A 22878-nucleotide genomic window follows, 5' to 3' on the forward strand; every position below is an offset into this window, starting at 1 on the left:
GAATTTTTTTATCAAATTATCATACCATGAAGCAAAGCATATCATTTTGATGTTAATCTAAACAAACTTGTACATTTGGTAAGGAAAATAATCATCAGAAATTTCAATGTTTTATAACTTATACCAGTCTATAAAAATAAACAATTAGTTTTGAAAGATGGAGTTATACATGCAAAATTGAATGTTTAATCAATTAAATTATCTACATTTAAATTGCTTGATCAATCCCCCTATAGTATATTGTTATTAAAGTTATTTATTATCATTTCAATTGTTACAAAAAAGTATTTTTAAGTGCACACCAAAGTGCTCCTAAGTAAGGAGTTTTAAAAATATAACAGGTGAGACAGGAGATGATCATATTATATTGATGCAATAATATATTGCATATATTGCAGAAGGTATAAACAGTTACTTTTTCTCCATCATTGTTAAAAATAAAAGCATTTGTGGAGTGCTCCTATAAAAGGAGGATTATAAAATACAAGAAGTAAAACAGGAAGTGGTGCAATCTTGTTATGTTCAAAGTACAAATTTCTTTGATTCTTCTTTAAATTTCATACTCATGGTTATGAAACAAAACATTTTTACCAATTTACTCAAAACTGTGTATGCCTTTAAAATTGTTTTAGATTTTATTTTTTATGTTATGCCTACTGAAATAAATTTTTTCAGGTGTACATGCTGTACATAAACATTACAAATGGATAACATGTGGACATTTAATTCTGTATTAAATATCTAGTATTTGTTCAATTATCTTAAATCCACTAATTAGCAGTAAACAATCATTAACAAAGGTGATAAAACTGCCAAAGGCATTAGGTATTTAACTTAATCCCATTGTCAGTTAATTAGTGTTACACAATCAGGTAACAATTTTACCGGAAACGCCGATAGGCATGACATTTGGAAATTTTATTTTTTTGAAAAGGCAGAGGGGTGCATTCTTTTGCTTTGGAGGGCAGAAGGGCGGGGGTAAGGGCACCAAGGGCGGGCCGCCCTTCTATTTAGGGCAGGCAGGAACACTGAATTAATTACATTTCAATTACATTGATTTTTAAATGTCATTAATTACATCACAAAAAAATCATAGTACCAAGTGCATACTAAATGTAATAAAAAATAAAATTTACAAGTTGCATCAGAAAAGCCAAAACTGTTTAAAATTTCCATGCAATTATTTAAATGTAATTCAAAGTAATTGAAAAGTAATTCATAATTACATGGCAAAAACATTATGTAAATCATTACTTTCAATAACATGTAATTGAAAATATGCTCAATTACACATTACATTGAATTACTTTCAAAATTGTAATTAATTACAGCTAATTACAATTGCTTTTTTGATTACCCCAGGTCTGACTGGCAATGATGCCAGTTTGTTTTATTATCTGTATTTTAAGTGTTTTATTAATAAATACAATATAATCCAGATAATTCAGAACAGTTGCTGAGAAACAATTTCAAATAAATTCATTAAATATTGTTTACATTCCTGTTCTTTCTTTTTCAGGACAAAGTAAATACATTTTGATTTTGTCCACTTCACCTTCCAATAACTTCCATCTTTCGTTTCCTCAACAGTTTATCTCTCTTTAAATCATCATCTTAGCACATGAGTTTTTTAAACAAACAACCTAAAGCACATAATTGCTCCGTAATTTTCCCATTGTTTTAATTTCAGCCATTTCATAACAAAAAAATTACTTTGACATACATTAATCACTATCTTCAACTGTTGCTATGGAAATTGAATGTACTGACTAAAACTTTTAACAATAAAATGATTTACACCCTGAAGTTAGTGTCTTAATTTGTTACTAAGAGGTATTTTTCCTCTTGCTTTTAATTGATTTCTGCGAGGTTACAGTTATACACAGTGCCCACATGTTCACCAAGTTGCAGTGTTTCGACTCATGTCCACTATCTTTGAAAAATTGTGTGCTATTACCTTGAGAGCTGATGTACGGGGTATTTATATTCATTCCCTAATATTTGAAGAAAATTACAACTTTTAAGTGAAGTTTTTATTCTTAAGTTTGCTTTGTTTGTGTTTTGGCTAAAACACAAATCATTAATTAATCCAGTTTTCTCTAATTTGAATGAATTGGTATATAAAAATTAGAAAATTTAATTTGATATATTGTGAATTCATTACTATTCTTGAAGTACCAATTTTTCTGAATTTGGTTGCTTAGGTAATCCACTAATTTATATGTTCAACAAATGATACATTTTCTATTTTTTGTAAGCAGACTATAGCATATAACCATGAAATCAAATATCTATGAAAATACAATTTTCAGTCAATTCACGAAATTGATACAAACAAAATAGATAAATCCACTGTAGTGGGGTATTGAGACTTCTTCTTGCTTAAAGAAATTTCAAGCATTATCTGAAGCAGCAAGGAAATGTGCATCTCCTATTCACTCCTAGTATTTATATGTATGACAATTTGAACTGGAAAACCGAAAAGATAAAAAAAAATAAAAAAATAATTAAAGCAAATCGACAACACAGTGACCTGCATAGACTCTCCTAAAATAAGCTTAATTATTTGTATCTTAGGGGTCAGGTGCTTGCATTTATATTAATTTGATACTGGGAAAACAAATGAACATACTTTTTTTTTACAATTATCTTAGAAAAGGTTTCACAATGCTTTTATGACTTTATATGACTTTATATAGTCTCTTTTCAAAGATAATCATACATAGAATATTGATCTAAGTTATAAACTAACAACATGTAAGGTATAATGTTTTGTTGTAATGGCCACCAACCTTAACAAAGGAACACATGTGTTAGGTAATTGTCCTATATAAATACCAAACCACTATACTGTTTAGTGACTTATAGAATTGTACTTTCTGTTTCAGTAACTAATCCTACACAGGTTAAACCAAAGGTTCTATTCAGCCAGGATGTGAAAGGTTTACTAGGTGGAGAGGTGGAACTACAATGTGTCTTTTCTGGATAGTAAGTACTCATGTACTGCTTTAAATGAATAGATTTTCGAATCATCCGTCTGTCTGTCCCACTTCAGGTTAAAATTTTTGGTCAAGGTAGTTTTTGCTGAAAGTTGAAGTCCAATCAACTTGAAACTTAGTACACATGTTCCCTATGATATGATCTTTCTAATTTAAATGCCAAATTAGAGTTTTGACCCCAATTTCACGGTCCACTGAACATAGAAAATGATAGTGCAAGTGGGGCATCCGTGTACTATGGACACATTCTTGTTTTTGTCGAGCCATGCAACTTTTGTCGCAAAAGCGAGACATAGCGATCCTACATTCTGTCGTCGTCGTTGTCGTCTGCAGCATCTACAAATATTCACTCTGTGGTTAAAGTTTTAGAAATTTTAATAACTTTCTTAAACTATCCTGGATTTCTACTAAACTTGGACAGAAGCTTGTTTATGATCATGAGATAGTATCCAGAAGTAAATTTTGTAAAAAAAAAAATCCTGTTTATCCGTATTTTACTGATAAATGGACTAAGTTTTTCTGCCAGTTAACATTACATTCACTCTGTGGTTAAAGTTTTTAAAATTTTAATTACTTTCTTAAGATATCCTGGATTTCTACCAAACTTGGACAGGAGCTTGTTTGTGATCATAAGATAGTATCCAGAAGTAAATTTTGTAAAAAAAAAATCCTGTTTATCTGTATTTTACTTATATACAGTCAAACCTCGTTGTGTCGAAGTCGAAAAGACTGGACCAAAGTATTCGACTCATCCGAGGTTCGACTCATCAGAGGTTCGACTCATCAGAGGTCGAGTGTGTTGTCAAAAATTTGTAATGCAAGAAATACGGTATGAGATTTGCGTAAACTAGATACTTTGAACAGTGTGCCTTTTTTCTATATGACACACTTTATAATTGTGTATGCAATCGCCATTGTTGGTCCTTCATAATAATCAAGCACACAAGAACAGATACAAATCATGCACAAATAAAATCAATAGTCTACACAAATATTTATAAAGGTCAGTCACTATAAATTATGAAATCATTCGTCTCTGATAAGGGTCTCTGCTGTACATTAAATTATCATGAATTTATCATAATTGTCTTAATCCTTTATTTAATGTAATTAATGAGTTTTAATTCTAACGATTGATTTAATCTCGGCTAGTGTCATTTAAATTCGTTTCGTTTTTATCTCATGTGAAATATGTTCAACACACTAAAGTTCCGCTTAAACAATCAACAAAGGTGTTAATTACCGGCAACCATAAACATGTCAATTTAACTGTTATACAAACAAGTATGTTTACTCAGCTTTAATCTCTTTTGAAAATGATTAAGTTACATAAGAAATACATCCGATTTGAGTTTTTATCATTAGGTCTGCATCTTTCGAAAATTCTTACTTTCGAACTTCGAGACATCGGGGTCAATTTACATTAATTTTTATATCGACGGGACTATAAAATTTACTCGACATAACCGAGTATTTGATTCAACCGAGTTCAACTCATCAGAGGTAATTATGCATTAATCAAATGGGAATTTTACCGGGACCGAGAAATTACTTCGACTCATCCGAGTTTTCGTCACAACCGAGTTGGACACAACGAGGTTCGACTGTAAATGGACTTAGTTTTTCTGCCAGTTAACATTACATTCACTCTGTGGTTAAAGTTTTTAAAATTTTAATAACTTTCTTAAAATATCCTGGATTTGTACCAAACTTGGACAGAAGCTTGTTTATGATCAAAAGCTAGTATCTAGAAGGACATTTTGTAAACATTTATTTCCTGTTTTTCCGTTATATTACTTATAAATTGACTTAGTTTTTCTTCCAGTTAAGATTACATACAAATGGACTTAGTTTTTCTTCCAGTTAACATTACATAACGTCTGCAGTTAAAGTTTTTAAAACATTTATTAGATTCATAAGCCATCCTGGATTTTTACCAAACTTGGACAGAAGCTTCTTACAATCAAAAGATAGTATCTAGAGGAAAATTTTTAATAATTTTTTTCCCATTTTTGTTGAGCCTGCAACTAACAGCAAAAGTAGGCGAGACACTTGTGTTCTGCGGAACCCTTACGATTTTTTTCATGATCCAGTTGTTTATTTTAGTTTTTGTATTTTTAGCTCTCCTGGAGCTTTTCTCATCACTTGGCATTCGGTGTCTTGCGTCGTCGGTTAACTTTTACAAAAAACTTCTCCTCTGAAACTACTGGGCCCCAAGATGGCCGACATGGCTAGAAATAGAACATAGGGGTAAAATGTAAGTTCTGTCTATTATTTTGAAAACCTTTATAAATAGAGAAAATTTGACTGGAGCAAAAATGTTCAGAATGTTCTACCAATTGTCCATATACATCAAAACTGTCAGACAACTTCTTATAGGAGTTATTGCCTTAAATGACAAATTTCACCATTTTTGTAAAGCCTGCGACTTTTGTCGCAGAAAGCTTGACATAGGGATAGTGATGCGGCAACGGCGGCGTTAACTAACTTTTAAAAGCTCAATATTTCAGAAGGTAGAAGACATGGATGCTTCATACTTTGTATATATATGCCTTATGATGTTAAGTTTCCGTCTGTCATATGTCCATTGTCCTTGACCTCATTTTCATGGTTCAGTGGCTACTTGAAAAAAATAAATATATTTGGTATGTGCGTACCTGGCAAGGTCCTCATGCCTGTCAAACAGTTTTCACTTGACCTCAACCTCATTTCATGGATCAGTGAACAAGGTTAAGTTTTTGTGGTCAAGTCCATATCTCAGATACTATAAGCAATTGGTCTACTATATTTGGTGTATGTAATGATTGTAAGGTGTACATGTCCAACTGGCAGGTGTCATCTGACCTTAACCTCATTTTCATGGTTCAGTAGTTATAGTTTAGTTTTATTGTTTTGGTCTGTTTTTCTATTACTGTATGCAATAGGTTAACTATATTTGGTGTATGGAAATATTTTACGATGTACATGTCAGTCTGGAAGGTTTTATTTGACCTTGACCTCATTTTCACAGTTCATTGCTCAATGTTAAGGTTTTGTGATTTGGTCTGTTTTTCTAATTCTGTATGCAATAGGTCAACTATATTTGGTGTATGGAAATATTTTACGATGTACATGTCAGTCTGGCAGGTTTTATTTGACCTTGACCTCATTTTCACGGTTCATTGCTCAATGTTAAGTTTTTGTGTTTTGGTCTGTTTTTCTTAAACTTTAAGCAATAGGTCAGCTGTATTTGGTGTATGGAATGCTTGTAAGGTGAAAATGTCTTTCTGGCAGGTATCATCTGACCACCTCATTTTCATGGTTCATTGGTCATTGGTCTTTGATACTATAAGCAATAGGTCTACTATATTTGATGCATGGAATGATTTTAAGGTGTACATGTCTGTCTGGCAGGGTTCATCTGACCTTGACTTCATTTTCATGGTTCATTGGTCAATATAGAATTTCCATGGTTTGGTCTGTTTCTTTAATACTATAGGCAATATGTCATCTATATTCTGTGTATGGAATGATTGTATTAAAGGTGTACATGTATTTCTGGCTTGGTTTATCTGACCTTGACCTCATTTTCTTGGATCATAAATGTTAATGTGTTACTTGTAGTAAAACTTAATATGTAGGACTATCAACATAAAATCAATGGTCAGTATAGTAGGCGAGACATTTCAGTGTGTGCACTCTTGTTTTCATTTTTGCCTATTTTGAAAACTATAATAGATAGAGAGAAACTTTAAATTGCAAAAATATTCAGTAAAACAAGTTCTACAAACAAGTCATCATAGTGGAAATCGTCAGTCAACTCCTAATTAGAGTAATTGTCCTTTGATGACGATTTTCACCAATTTTTTGGTTTTTTGCATTCTGCCTTATATCATAAAAATTATAATAGATAGATAGAAACTTAAATAAGCAAAAATGTTCAGCAAGACAAGATCTACTTTTAAGACAAATGGAAGAAATCGTCTGATGACTCCTTATTGGAGTTATTGCCCTTTAATGACGATTTTTACCATTTTTTGAGGGTTTTAACTTATATGATAAAAATTATAATAGATAAATAAACACTTTAAATCACAAAAAGGTCAGCAAGGCAAGATCTACTAACAAGTCAAATTTTGTTGATATAGTTAGTAGACTGTCACTCTTTAATGGTGTGATTGCCCTTAAAGGAGGATTTATTTTACCCTCTTTTGTGTTTTGAGCAAAAACTAAAGAAGGTAGAGAGAAACTAAACAGATTTAATGATCAGCAATACAAGATCAACAAAACAGAGATTGTTGTCATGAATTCTATTCTCGTCTACAATGTTGGAGAGTGTCCTTTGTTAAATATGCACATAGACCAATGTGAGCTACACATGCTCTTTAGAGACTCTAGTTTTTTTTGTAGGAGGGGGCTAAATTCAAAACACTTTGCCATTATGTCAATGTTTTTTTTTTCAAAAAGGGTCAATGGAGAAACCTTTAGAATAAGCATTATAACTACAATTAAGACTAAAAATGAGGTGGAAAATTTAATTAACATTTCGCTAATGGCTGCCAGTTTGGTTCAATATTGTCAAAATAAGCTCAAAAACATTGCAAATGTATTATTGGCTTGCAAGTCAATATTTTAACTCATTTGTATTTGTATTCATGCAACCTTTAAATGATCTGGGTTACACACTTGCTAACTGTTTTCTGTTATTCAAATGAAAATAACGTCAAAATTAAAAAATAAAACGAGGTAGCCACCAGAAAAAAAAAACATTTTGTTGTCTGATTCGTTCCACAAAAAATCATTCATATACAGGTATAACAATGATTTATTTTTTTGGGGGGATCTAAAACATGAAATCAAACAGACCTTGAAAAATAGTCATTACACATCTGTCTATTTATATTTATGTTTATATCAGGTCATAAGACTGTTGGCAGTTTAAGGAGGTCATCTCCGTAGTGAATTAGATGACTTTTAGTCTACGATATGCACAAAATACTGATACATTATTATGAGTTCATACATTGCTAGTTGTTTCTTTTGAGCTATTTGTACAAATGGAGAAATACAAAATTCCATCATTATATTTTATAAAATGTTAATTTATGTATTCCAGTCCATTACCAGATATTGAGTGGTATTCACCTGAAAACACCATAATACAGCCAAGCAACAAGTACGAATTTAGAAACGTAAATGTAAGGAGAAACCTTAAGATTAAACAGTTAAGTGTCAGTGATGAGGGAACATACACCTGCGCAGCAACCAACATATTGGCTAGAGTTGAAGCCAGGTTATATCTCAATGTTACATGTAAGTATTGTACCATTTATTTGTTTATCATTTTTTTTCAGTAAATAAAGTTTTTATGTTAAATGCATCAAAATGTTTTTTTTTTAAAAACAATCCATGTTGAATCTAAATAGAAATAAGAAGATGTGGCATGAGTGCCAATGAGACAACTCTCCATCCAAGTCACAATGTGTAAAAAGTAAACAATTATAGGTCAAAGTATGGCCTTCAACACAGAATGAATGGTTAGTGGTGTAAAGGAAAACGGGATGTGATGTTTTATACTCATTACACAAAATACCTCTACACACACAAAATGGATATGGTGTATTATTTAGTTCATTACACAGAACACGCACTAGACTAAAACAATGTTCTTGATTGATTACATCCATCTTTAATTGAACACTGGTGAAAGTTGTTTCATTGTCAGTCAGACCACATCTCCTTTTTTTGTATTCATATTATTAAAGTCATATATTAGCAACATGTAAAAGATAAATTATTTATTATTTTCTGAGAAATAAAGGTTTTTTTATTTTGTTTTTAACAAACATTTTAAATTACCATTTTTATATGATTTTTAGAGTTGAAAAAACCTTAATAATTTTAGATGTCTGAGCTGTTACAATAGAATTGAAGACTTATTTCTAACATTACCATATATATCTGGTTATTTTCATGTCTGGTTTTGTTCATAATTAAGGCCTTAAAAGGACCATTTAAATTTTTAGGCTTGTTAATAATTTGGAGTAATGAAATATACATGCTGTTTCATCATAAATACTAACATCCCTTTATTTTACGATATCTTCCCTACTTAGTTCAGGAGGGAATAACACAATTATATGTTAATCATTTTTAAAAAGTTTTGTAGTCAAATTACTGGTTTCATTTTCTTCTCACCAAAGCAGCTGAGTGTATTTGTATTATATCATGATGTGCACTTTTATTATTTTAACAATAGCAAAACCTAGATTCCCCCAAGGTCAGATTTTTGAATCTCAAGTTATCCCACGTGGAGACAATGCTGTGTTTAGATGTAACATGGTATCCATGATACGTGAGGATCCTCCATCAAAGCCAATTTGGAGAAGGAATGGCGTGGTATTGAACCCTAGTCAAAGTAAGTTGTTTGTCTTCCAGAGACAGGTATATAGAATATCAGGATTTCTACACATTGATATCATAAGATATCAGCCGCAAGCCACAATTTGAACCTTTAATGCTAGTGAGCATAGGGAACGAGCAAAAAAGCTTAATGTTGTGTCAAATGGCTGATTACCCAGAAAAAAACAATCTATTTATAGTGCTATTTCTGGTCTTTCCTCCTCTCTTAGAGTTGTTATAAAATTGAGCTCAAAGGAAAAATTGAGCAAAAAGGAACAAAGCCCTGAGGGGCACAGTTTTAAACTGAGGGTTAGCATGAATTCCTGTCTAAAAAGTGATAAATTCTATTGATCAAAAGTTGAAATATATAAAAAAAGTAATGTGTATTTTCTGGAATTATTGTATTGCTTGATTGTAAAAAAAATTTTCTAGTACTAAATATGATTTTTCTGCAGTAAAAAATATTTATTTCCCCCCCAGAAAATGACTATAAGAGAAGAGGGGAGCTGTGCCCCTCAATTTTTGGCAAGTTACAAAACTTTGATGAATACTCTTTTTTATGTAATTTTTGTCGTGCCTGAGACTTTTGTTGCAGAAAGCTCGACATAGGGATAGTGATCCAGCGGCGGTGGCGTTACCTCACTTCTTAAAAGCTTAATATTTTAGAAGCTAGAAGACCTGGATGCTTTATACTTTGTTTATAGATGCCTTATGTTACGAAGTTTCCGTCTGTCATATGTCCATTGTCCTTGACCTCATTTTCATGGTTCAGTGACTACTTGAATAAAAAGTCTAACATTTTTTGTAATGTTAATTTCTTTCTTATTATGAGTAATAGGATAACTATATTTAGTGTGTGCGTACCTTGCAAGATCCTCATGCCCGTCAGACAATTTTCATTTTACCTCGACCTCATTTCATGGATCAGTGAACAAGGTTAAGTTTTCGTGGTCAAGTCCATAATTGATACTATAAGCAGTAGGTCTACTATATTTGGTATATGGAATGATTGTAAGGTGTACATGTCCAACTGGTAGGTGTCATCTGACCTTGAACTCATTTTCATGGTTTAGTGGTCAAAGTTAATTTTTTAAGTTTTGGTCTTTTTTTCTAATACTTTATGCAATAGGTCAACTATAAATGGTGTATGCAAATATTTTATGATGTACATGTCAGTCTCACAGGTTTTATTTTACCTTGACCTCATTTTCACGGTTCATTTCTCAGTGTTAAGTTTTTGTGTTTTGGTCTGTTATTCTTCAACTATAAGCAATAGGTCAACTATATTTGATGTATGGAAGGATTGTAAGGTGTATATGTCTGTCTTGCAGGTATCATCTGACCTTGACCTCATTTTCATGGTTCATTGGTCAATGTTACGTTTTCATGGTTAAGTTTGTTTCTTAGATACTATAAGCAATGGGTCAACTATATTTAATGCCTAAATTGATTGTAAGGTGTACATGTCTGTCTGGCATGGTTCATCTGACCTTGACCTTATTTTCATGGTTCATTGGTCAATGTTAAGTTTTCTTGTTTAAGACTGTTTCTTAGAAACAATAAGCAATAGGTCAACTATGTTTGGTTTATTGAATGATTGTAAGGTGTACATGTATTTCTCGTTTGGTTTATCTGACCTTGACCTCATTTTCTTGGATCATGTTAAGTTTATGTGTTACTTGTAGTAAAGCTTTGTTTTTAGGACTATCAACATAAAATCAATGGTTAGTAAAGAAGGCGAGACATTTCAGCATGTTTCTGTAAAATATGAATTTCTTGCAATTTTGCAATGCTGTTATGATAATTTTTGGATGTAGCATTAATTTTTTAAATATCTTCACTAATAAAACATTTCATCTGAAATCTGAAAAAAAAATGTGTTTTTATAGTTTTTGTTTGAACTTTGAACTTTATAGTTGGCAGCAGTTCTTCACAGAAGTATCAGTTAAGTGATGATGGAACAATTCTTACCATAAAAAATGTACAGAACCCAGGTGACTCGTGTAATATTATGTGTGAAACTTCTAACGTTATAATTGATGTAAATGGTGATGATGCTGTAGCTACAAGTTACGCTGATGCTTTTCTAAGGGTTATAGGTAAGGATAATAATATACTATAAATTCAGAAATGATTGAGCGCATTTATAATTGCAATTTTTTAAAGAGTGGAGTAAAATGCGAGATTAATTTCTACGACCTCAGGATAATATGCATTTATTAGGTATCAGAATGCTAGTTCTCATTATTGCGATACTCACCCAGTCGCATTATTGCCAATAATAAAAACATAGCAATAATTTCTGAATTTACGGTAACCTTTTGACTGTCTGTTTTCCTGGTAGAACAGGTTTTTTTTTAATCTTACTTCTTGTTTATCTCTTTTGAATGTACCTTTATATTATAGCCAGTTGTATTTATTTAACTGAGATATATTTATCTGTTTATAAAAAAATGGAGTGTTGGGGAGACAAAGAAAGACAAACCAATGATAAAAATAATCAAAAGAGGCCAATATACAGTCTTCAACAATAGAAACGTGTCGATACACTATGTTGTTATCAGTTTTATGTTGAATACTATGACAGTACTTTTATTTGTGGGGTGCCAATGTTCCTGGTTTTCATGGATGAGTTTATCCACAAATTTAAGTGTCCACCGAAATATAATAACTGTTGTCCAAATCAAGACATGAAAAGATCGTAGTCTAAATAATTATGACGTTTTGAAAGGAAAGATCCCCATGTAGGTTTGACTGCACATATATGAGCATATAATCTAGAGAATACATTGAATATCTGGAAACGCACTTTGAACTATAATATATATAACTTCAGACAGGACATTACCCATTTAATCATTAAAAAATACCTAAACTGTACAACTTTAACCATTTAATTCTCATGAAAAATAAGTTTTGATCAATGAGGTTTACACTTCCGGGCAATTATCTCTTCATAATTCTCATTAAAAAAAAAAAAAAAAAAATCATATTGGGCTTGCCTTTTTATTTCAGAAGAATTACTTCTACAATTCAAAGTACATTTGTAGCATTTTTTATGTAACTGTTTTCTATCACTGACATGTTTATGGCCCAATTAACACCTTTGCTGATCATTTATCTATTGAACATTCAATCTGGGGTTAGTTATAGGCATCACTTCTGATTACATATGTGCAACAATCAAAATGATTACTTTGCAATTTCCTCCAATCGAGTAAGCATAGATGAATCAGCTTATTTCAGAAAGCACAAATTTTATTAAATTTGATGAATGTTGTCAGTAATGAAAGATGAACAATTAAGTGAAAATGAAAATTGTAATTTGCAATGTCTCACAAATCATTATAAAACAACATATTGTTATTTTTAAGAATCTTCGTTCTGTGATGGCTTCAAATTCTTCACTCGATTTATTTTTCAGAAAACAAAAATCCACAAATTTAAGAACCCACGAACATGTACCTTTTGCTCAAACCATGAAAATCGATACCCATGAATAAAAGTACTTTCACAGTACAATAATTAAAAATGGTGCATACTTCAAAGTAGTAATCAGTTTTATGAAAATTTATAATAGCTAGCCCCATGTGGCATATGTTCTATGCATATGATAGAAATAACAGATTGTATCAAAGACTGTGGATTCATTATTATTCTTGGGATACCAATTTTTATAGATTTCGTGTGTACAGGTGGTATTTAAATGATTACAAATTTTCTATATGCTTGTATGCACAATTTGTCAAAACCATGAATTAAGATATCCACAAAAATGCAAATTTTCCTAAATCCGTGAAAAATTGTCACCAACAAAAGTAAATGAACTATACAGTAGGTGTTTATTTAAATTTATTACATTGGTAGCAATGAATTACATTGATTTCCCAGTTAAATAAAAACCGATAATTTCACGTGGTTATTTCACTCTCTGACGTCATGCAACAATAGGCGTTGTCAAGACGTCGATAACGTCGGATCAAAACATATTGTGAATGCGTAGAAAAAACATATAGTTCCTTACATTTTCTACATTAATTTTATTAAAAAAAGCCATTTGCCAATGTAATAAAAAGAATAACTAATCAAAGAATTCAAATATCGAAAAATATTCAACTCGTGACCGAACAACACTGATAATTAACTCATGCGCTATGCGCATTCGTGAATTAATGTGTTGATCGGTCACTCGTTGAATATTTTTCTCTATTTAAATTCTTCGATTAGTTATTCTATAAATAATTGTTTGATATAAAAGGTATTTTTTATGTTTTTTTTCCTTGGTCTCATAGCTTTTCTTTTGTACTTCAGAGCCGATTTCGGTTCAAGTCCTTACACCAGCTCAGTTGGAAATAGATGCACCTGAACCATTTAGTATGGCATTTAGTGCTACCACAGATCCATCAGTACCAAAACTTATCTATAAGTGGTCTCTATTGGGAGCTGACAACGTCACGGTTTACGATCACGATACACTGATGAGTAAGCCGTTTGCTAGCTTTAATTTAGACATGACCAATCTGACCATCAATCCAGCCAAGGCAGATGAAGACAATGATGATGACAAGGTCAGAGCTGTCATCGGAACTTACAGAGTCAACATTTCACATACACATGATTGGGAAATGAGAAGCTTTGAGGTTACGAGCAACATTAAACCTGCACCCAGTAAGTGTTATTAATAAACATATAATATATATCTTGCTATGCAGGATTGATTTTGCTCATTGTTGAAAAGTGGTACGGTGACCTATAGTTGCATAAATCTACATCATTTGGTTTTATGGTGGAGAGTTGTCTCATTGGCAATCATACCACATCTTCTTATTTTTATATGTAGGTGCAACAAAGTAAATAAGATTCAACTATAACTATAAATTACAATTTTATCATGGATGGAATCATTCAAATAAGTTATCTTTTATGTTTTCATGAATTTGGAAAAATTGGAATTTGATATGATAGAAAAAGAAAACTTGAAATATTCGAATAAGTTTATCCTCAATAGTAAGTGACAAATACACAGTGTATGCATAGATATATTTCATTCCCTAATATTTAGAATGTAACTTTACATTTTATTATTTCACACATCATTTTCATATCATTATATGTTTAATTTGACACTTGATTGACAGTTGTATTGACAGATTGATAAAATCTGCCTATTATTATCTTGCCTGTAATAAACGCAACATTGCATGTTGATGTAGGAAACAGTTTGAGGTAAGCTTTTACCAAATGAACATCAAAATATTTGAAATGGGGTTTCAAATTTCCATTAATTTATGTGCTTATTACATTTCAAATTATTTTCCCCTTGTTATTTAGACTCTATTCATTGCTTACAGTTGCAAAATCACAACTTAATCTTTAAGCCAATTGAGTGACTGATATACTATAAATAAAAAGATTACATTTAGGAAAAAAAATTAAATCTAGAAATCTTAGAAACTTTATTTAAGTATATTGAACTTTTAAATGAAAGCAATTAGTTTTTTTTATAGAAACTAGAAACCCCTTTGTAACCCCTTTTGGTTTCACTATTTATAGAAGCCCCCCCCCCCCGTGTAATATACCTGCTGTTTGTTTACACTATTGTTCTACTTTCAGAAGCCCCCATCATTAGCTCTGCTGGTTTTGACTTGTGGATCATTGGAGTTATTTTAGGAGTAATAGTTTTACTGATTGTTGTCTTCTTTATCATCTGCACCTTATACAGAAACAGAGGAGGGGAATATCCAGGTCAGTAAATGAGTTACTTCCCTTTTATAGACTCTCCACTGTTGGAGGGTTGTAGTTTATAGCCAGAAACTTAATCAGAGGAGAAAAGACCCAGCTAGGCCAAATAGTTACTTCCATTGTACAGGCTATCCATAATTGGGGGTTGTATAGTTATCATGTTTCTTTATGACCAGTGACTTGATCAGAATTAGATGGCAATATTCATAGAGGGCAATGAGTTATTTCCCCTTGAATAGCTATCTATTGCGAGTAATTATTCTTCTCCTTTCCCTGCTTTCCTGAACTGGAATTATTCATGAATATTCCAGAATAATTCTAGAACATTCATGAATAATATTCATGAATATTCATGAATATTCAAGGTTACAATTCATGAATATTCATGAATATTCATGAATGTTAAATGGCACCTTGAATATACATGAATATTGTATGAACTGAATAACCAAGAATTAACATGAATATTTATCTACAGAATATTCTTGAATGTGAAAAAGGATGTCCATGAGTATTGATAGTGGAATACTGACTAAGGATAACCATTACTGTGAAATAAGATGTCCATGAGTATTGAATGGTTGAATATTTTAGAATAACCATGAATGTGAAGTAATTTTCCATTAATATTTTAGAACAACCATGAATGTGAAATATCCTTGAATATTCTAGAATAACCATGAATGTGAAATATCCTTGAATATTTTAGAATAACCATGAATGTGAAATAGATGTTCTTGAATATTGAATGTAGAAATAAATTTGGAATTCCATGAATACAAATATGAGGGGCTAAAGGTCTTTCTCGAGCTTTTATTTTTGCAGGAATTCAGGATTTGACCTTTAAAATGCAGTTCTAAATATATTTTGCTATTTTTGCATTCTTGATATAAAATATTTAAAATATTTAAAGACATTTTAATTAAGAAAATCACTTTAATGCCCCTGGTGACGGTGACTGACCCTTGTGAAAATGGGTCAGGATATCACAAGATATCCCCAGCAGGATAATCTTGGGAAAAATCCCAGGGCAATCTTGAGATAATCCTTATCCTGAGATAGGGTTATACATGGGATGGTATTGGAACAAGGATATTCCAGGGATATCCAGAAACCATCCAGACCATAAATATCATCATGATCATAGTAAAGAATCTTGTGATAATCCTGTGCTTAGGATTCATCAGGTCCTGGTCTCAGGAAATTATCCTGATGTCAGGATTTACAGATTTGCTTGCATTAAGTTGGCCCTGGGATAATTCTTGGATAATCCTGAGAATGTCCTTAGTTCAGGACCAATAAAATGACTTAATGTCTTGCATGTATTCTATAAGGAATTAAAAAATTTGAGTAAAATCTATTTTTAATGCACAAATTTGTTCTTTTGCAAATATTTTCTTTTATTAGTTTAAATGCATATTCCTCATTATAAGGTAGATGAATATTGCCCTTGTTGTATCAAATCTGTCACGTATATATAAACATTGCGGCATGAATTACATTGTATTGGCCATGTTTAATATCTTATTTCAATGGCTGTCAAGTTCCTATTAAAAAAAAATGTACTTGTATTTAATGTCAGATCCTTAAACTTCCATCAAAATTATAGATACTAGTACTACTAGCGAACTTGTTTGCCATTTTTAATGGCTGCTTATATTGTTAAATTACCCATTAATTAAATATGGTACTCACCCCACCCCTCCTCCCCATGTTCACTAACACCTTCAAGCATTTCATTGTCTTAATTGTATTTAGATACACAGTTTTCACCATGGCTTAATGATGCTCGCTGTTCAGTTTCAAATATTATAATATTAAAAATGTGTGTCAGATATAAAGGATACATGTGAAGTTCTCCTCCTTTCTGTAATTAAATTTGCTGTCTCTGTACTTCCAACTAGTATTGCTGAGTAAAGGTAACTGGAATCTGCATGCAATCCGTTTACTTTCAAATTTGGCAGCTCCATTTAATCATTTAATCCCCTAAAAGTATCAAAAAAATCCACAAAGAATCAATTGTTCTAGACATTTTGAAGCAATAAATTCAATAGAAATATTATTGCATGTTTATACAGTATACATTGGTAGCCATTTGGAATCAAATTAATTACCCTCCCTCTTTTTTTATCCCCTGAAGATAAAAAACTAGCGACTTATTATTTTCACCAAATAAGGGGACGACCATTTGATATTCTGGGGGGGGGGGGGGGGGCAGGAGGATTTGTTTGGGATCGGTTATTTATTTTTGTAAACTAAGAGGACAGATTATCTATTTTCTGCACTATTGAAGCAAGATTTTTCATTTTCATTAAAGCCAGGGTCTGATTATTTTTTTTCACAACTATATTTATAATATTCGAAAACATACAATTTTTAAATTATTTGTTTATTATAAATAATTCATGTATAGTCAAGTCATTATGTACCATTTAATCAGAATTAATTATTATCCTCTGCAGAAATGAATCTTTTGTATCCCCGAATGCATATACATGTATTGCATACATACACAGTATTAAAGTTTGGTTGAAACTAAGGCTCTTCTAAAAGTATTGGCAAACATGTTTTTTTTGAAGGGTTTTTGAACCGCTGAAGGCCCAAGAAGCTATAGAACAAATGATGCAAAATCATGCCTTCTGGGTGTTCCCCAGACCCTTTCTTAAACTGAAAATGCAAGTTCTGTTTTAATAATTTTATGACAATATTTTGGTCTCAAAGCAAAATCACGTTATAGATTCAGTGTAAGACTTAAGTTTCTAGGAACAACATCAAAAGACAAATATGCATGATATTAAAAGCAAAAATGTAATTCACATAGTTAAGTCTAAAATTACTAAATTACAAAATGAATGCAACACTAACAGAATACAGAAGGGCAATCAATGAACAAAAGACAAATAAATAAGAAACATTGATCCCGAAAAATCAGGGGCTACGTCTGAGGGAGAACAGAACTTACTTCTTGCAAGGCACTCACGGTGAACACAATTTGATATGGAGACAAGCGTTTGGTTTTGAAATTTCCTACATGAGGCATTTGTCTCAATGTAGTTACGGCCCTGATTTAATAAAAGTGAGGTAAGTGTTCCTGAGACAATTAACCTCAAGTTAAATGAAACCAATTTTCTGACATTTCAAGTATATTTAAATAATATTTATACTTTTATTATTAAAAGATATGGGAAGTGTTTCCCTATTTTTTTTTTGGAAACAAGATGAATTTATGAAGAATCTGGTGCCATCTCATACTTTCGATTAGACCTGCTGAGTTATTTATTTTCAATACATTGCAAGTCAGGTAATTTATTTTCAAACTACCACAGAACAAACCATTTATTTTTGTGATTATCAAGGCTGAGTTATTTATTTTCAAAATCCTCCTGCCCCCCCCCCCCCCCCCCCCCCCCAGAATATCAAATGGTCGTCCCCTAACCATTCACACAATTCAATTAAATTTTTACATATCTACCAGGTATGCCTGTTATGTGACAACAAGATTATTCAATGTTGTTAAAAATAAATATATTTTTCAGTTTATGCAGGAACATATATATTAGATATACTGTTCCCAGGTTTATGCTTTCAGATTTTCTGATGTTGATTTGCTAAAAAAAACAAACCATAAAAAAATCATAGTTCCTCAATAAATTATATTTTATAATCTCATTATATACACATGTTAAATTAAATTTTTAATGCACTTATCTGAAAACATCTTCACATGGAATCTTCTATTTTGCTACAGCGTAATCACATTTTTATGACGTCTTTATTGAGTACTCTAACGTCGAGGTGACAATCTCGCCCCATATTATATCGGCCAGAAGTTGATCCGTCCCCGTAACGGTATTATAAAAATAAATCAAGGGTGTCGTATAAAAGTATTTATTACTGGCCAGTTTTTAAAAATAAGAAAAAAAAACCTTTAATTTAATCGGCACAGGGTGCATGCGGATGAACTAATGGCCGCATTATCTAGGACGGTATTTTCTAGGGTCGGACTGTTCAGTACAATTACTAAAAACCACGTGGTCATGACTTGTTTACATAAGACTAAGTTGAGAACCAAGGTATTACGATGGCGATCGTTGGCCTATCATTGATCTGATAATTTTTCTATGTTATTTAAATGCCGGACAACAGGTAGAAAATCAGAAACGATCCAGCTTGTCTGGCAAAACAGCCGTTGGCGTTTCTAGGGCTCCCTGTCGTTTTTATCGCGAAAATCTCGGCATTTTTCTGACTTTGAAATACTGTCAAACTGAAATTCGTAATTCTTCCATCAACAGGAAGTTCAGCTAGCTGTGTAAACTGTCAAATTAAGTGACCCATTAAGTGCAGGGCTTCACCTGACAGCTTTGGTGTCAAACACATTGTTAATTAACACAAATAACCTTTGCTTTATGTCATAAATAATTTGTATATTTCAAAAATGTTACAGTTACTTCCCCTTTTTTATCACCTTTTCACAAAATATTCCTTAAATTTATTGTTTTTTTTTCTAAAAAAAAAATAAATAAAACAAATTGAATGCAAATGCATATCAGAATATTACTTTTAATTATTTTTAACCTGAAAACACTTCAAATATAAATATTTTGAAAATTATTTTTTTCATCTTTACTTCCATTCTATCAAGTGCATTCAAATAATAATTCAAATTTTTCATTGAAAGAGGACAACTTTTATTTTTAGAAGCAATAAGTTGGGGAGAGGCATTAAAAAAAGGGCATCCAATTTTTCAAAGCAGCAGTTTTAAGTGGGGTCATTCAAAATATCAAACGTAAGGGCTTGATGTCACATGAAATATTCATGATTTTTTTCATCTAATTATTGAACATATTTCCTCAGCCAAAAATAGTCCAAATAAACAACAAAATCCTAGAACAAATTACATTTTTCATCGGTATTATTAGTGCAGTTGGTCACTCATAATTCTGAGTCATTATCATGCAGCTTTATTCATGCTTATTCATGTTTGTCACACAATCGAGATATATTTTAAGTCCAAATTTCATTCATCATTATTCATCCTTATTCATGTTATATGACTATTAGAAAAATTCTAAGTCCAAACATTCAAGTTTATTCATGTTTATTCATGTCCAAAAAAAAGGTTTCTTTTGTCCCCAAATTAGTTTTAGAAAGAAAAAAACTTCATTATAGTAATCTTTAGGCATTTTAACAATTCTTTTTGGTTGTCTTCAGACAGTTATTAAGAATTCATGTATATTCCAGTCTATTCATGCTTCTTATTCATGAATAATTTTGACACTGGAATCGAACTCATGAATAAAACTGGAATATTCATGAATATTCATGAATATTCTTCCTAATTCATGAATATATGAATTTCATGAAAGCAGGGTTATTACCTATATATATGTCTTAAACAGTAACAGAAGGGGAGAATATCCAGGTAGGCCAATGTATATGGCATCATTGTCTGTTACTTTCTCCTTGTCCCAAAAAAGACAGGAGAAATATCCAGGTAGGTGAGTGAGTTAATTTTAAATTCAGAAATTTTTGCATGCATTTATTATTGTGATTTTTGAAGAATGGACAGAAATGCGAGATTTATTATTGCGATTTTAGGAAAATCTTCGTACAGATGTATGTTTCAGATATCAAAATGCGAGTTCTTCTTATTGCGATATTCAAACAGTCGCATTATTTGCATTAATAAAAACCTCGCAATAATTTCTGAATTTACAGTAATTCCTTTGTGTATGTTACTGTCTGATATATAGAGCCTAGTCTAAGAGTATCCACTATCCTATATCCCTCTTTAAATCCCTAAACAAGGCTCTATAATATAATCTATACCTTGTACTGGAGAAAAGGGCAATAGTTTGGAAGGCTAAATAATTACTTCATACTTTAAATTCTTTGAAGATGGATTACATGTTTATGAGTTTATTTATATTAATAAGAAAGTAATTTTATAAGTTTTGAAAATAAATTCTCACTAGTTTCCAAAATGTTTGAAATGAGTGAAATGAAATAATTGATTAATGCTATGAGAATGTGAAATGCTGTTTCTGTTTTAAAATTCAGGATGTGATTATTTAAGTGGTCAATTTTATAATTCCATATATGTGTTTACTGTTTATTTCTAGTGGTCAGATTTATAATTAAGTCTCCCAAACGAAGTTTGTGAAGACTTATTGTTTTTGCTCAGTTCTTCTTATTATTCTTCTTCTTCTTCTTCTTCCTCTTCCGCCGCTTTTAAATTTGAACTTGTCCGCATCCGTTCTCAAAAACCGCTTGTCAGATTAACTTAGGGGTTCACAATATGTTAGACTAACATGTCTAGTGGTGCAATCAGGGTTTTGTTTGTGCAATGGGGTTTATAAAGGGGTACTTTGAGGGGCAAAAAGAAAAGAGGGTATTACTATAGAACCCTATGGGATTTTATATTTAAAAATTTTCAAATGAGTATAAATTGAAAACCGTTTGTGATAGACACAATCTTTTTAATTGAAAATGTTCTAAATGATAAAACCCATTTAATGAAATACAGGGTTAGTCCCCAGGGGTCACCCCCACCCCATGCCATTTAAGAAAGTTCTAATATCTTGTAAGTGGTCAAGATCCCCACCCCTAAACCATATATATTCTGGTTTGTCATGCTAAGATGGTTTGAATGATATACAGGGTTAGTCCCCAGGGGTCATCCCGACCACCTGCCATTTGAGAAAGTTCTAGTATCTTGTAAATGGTCGAGATCCCCACCCCTAAACCATATATATTTTGGTTTGTCAAGCTAAGATGGTTTGAATGATATACAGGGTTAGTCCCCAGGGGTCATCCCGACCCCCTGCCATTTGAAAAAGTTCTAATATCTTGTAAATGGTCGAGATCCCCACCCCTAGACCATATATATTCTGGTTTGTCATGATAAAGCACATCAAATGTAATACAGGGTTAGTCCCCAGGGGTCACCCCCACCCCATGCCATTTAAGAAAGTTCTAATATCTTGTAAGTGGTCAAGATCACCACCCCTAAACCATATATATTCTGGTTTGTCATGCTAAGATGGTTTGAATGATATATAGGGTTAGTCCCCAGGGGTCATCCCGACCCCCTGCCATTTGAGAAAGTTCTAATATCTTGTAAATAGTTGAGGTCCCCACCCCTAAACCATATATATTATGGTTTGTCATGCCAAGATGATTTGAATGATATACAGGGTTATTCCCCAGGCATCACTAATGCATATAACTTTACTGGACCAAACCAATTTTCACTGGACTTTGCCCAATGTCAGGCGATCCTGGGAATTACGAATTATGGGAGCTTCGTTTGGGAGACTTCGTAACAGCATCCTGTTACAATCATTTCTTATTTTGTATGTGTTTGAATATTAAATGTCAGATTTATAATTCTAAATGCGTTTTTTACTAGTTGTCAGATTTATAATTTTTTATATGTCTATTTTTAGTTGTCAGATTTATAAGTACATATGTGTTTATTTTTAGTTGATAAGAAGGAAGTTGCAGCTGGACACGATCCGGCTCAAGAATTAAAGGACAGTGGCTTTTCAGATTTATCTAGGGCGTAAGTAATTTAATTTTTATTTAGATACTTGAAATAAGACTGCAATCTAGTAGTTATATCAATGCTGAGCCTTCTATAATAAAGTGGTGCCCACATTTACAAACATAGTATAATATAGACCATTGAAATTATGCCAAGAGTTTCACAAATTTTCTTCTTTGCAAATTAAGTTCAAAATTTACAAAGTTATAA

General features: G+C 31.8%; 1 protein-coding gene across 4 annotated transcripts in view; it reads left to right on the forward strand.

Annotated features, from left to right (window-relative positions):
* LOC127722985 (neuroglian-like) overlaps window positions 1-22878 on the forward strand; it is a 54620-nt gene that overhangs the window by 24109 nt on the left and 7633 nt on the right. For all 4 annotated transcript variants that reach the window (XM_052229388.1, XM_052229389.1, XM_052229390.1 and 1 more), the window contains exons 7-13: window positions 2889-2988; window positions 8095-8291; window positions 9238-9396; window positions 11297-11479; window positions 13692-14048; window positions 14994-15125; window positions 22608-22686. In XM_052229388.1, the coding sequence (XP_052085348.1) occupies window positions 2889-2988; window positions 8095-8291; window positions 9238-9396; window positions 11297-11479; window positions 13692-14048; window positions 14994-15125; window positions 22608-22686 (1207 nt within the window). The remainder of the gene's footprint in view (window positions 1-2888; window positions 2989-8094; window positions 8292-9237; window positions 9397-11296; window positions 11480-13691; window positions 14049-14993; window positions 15126-22607; window positions 22687-22878) is intronic.

This window comes from Mytilus californianus, unplaced genomic scaffold (assembly GCF_021869535.1).
Source record: "Mytilus californianus isolate M0D057914Y unplaced genomic scaffold, xbMytCali1.0.p SCAF_13, whole genome shotgun sequence".
In the NCBI taxonomy this organism is placed as follows: Eukaryota; Metazoa; Mollusca; class Bivalvia; order Mytilida; family Mytilidae; genus Mytilus; species Mytilus californianus.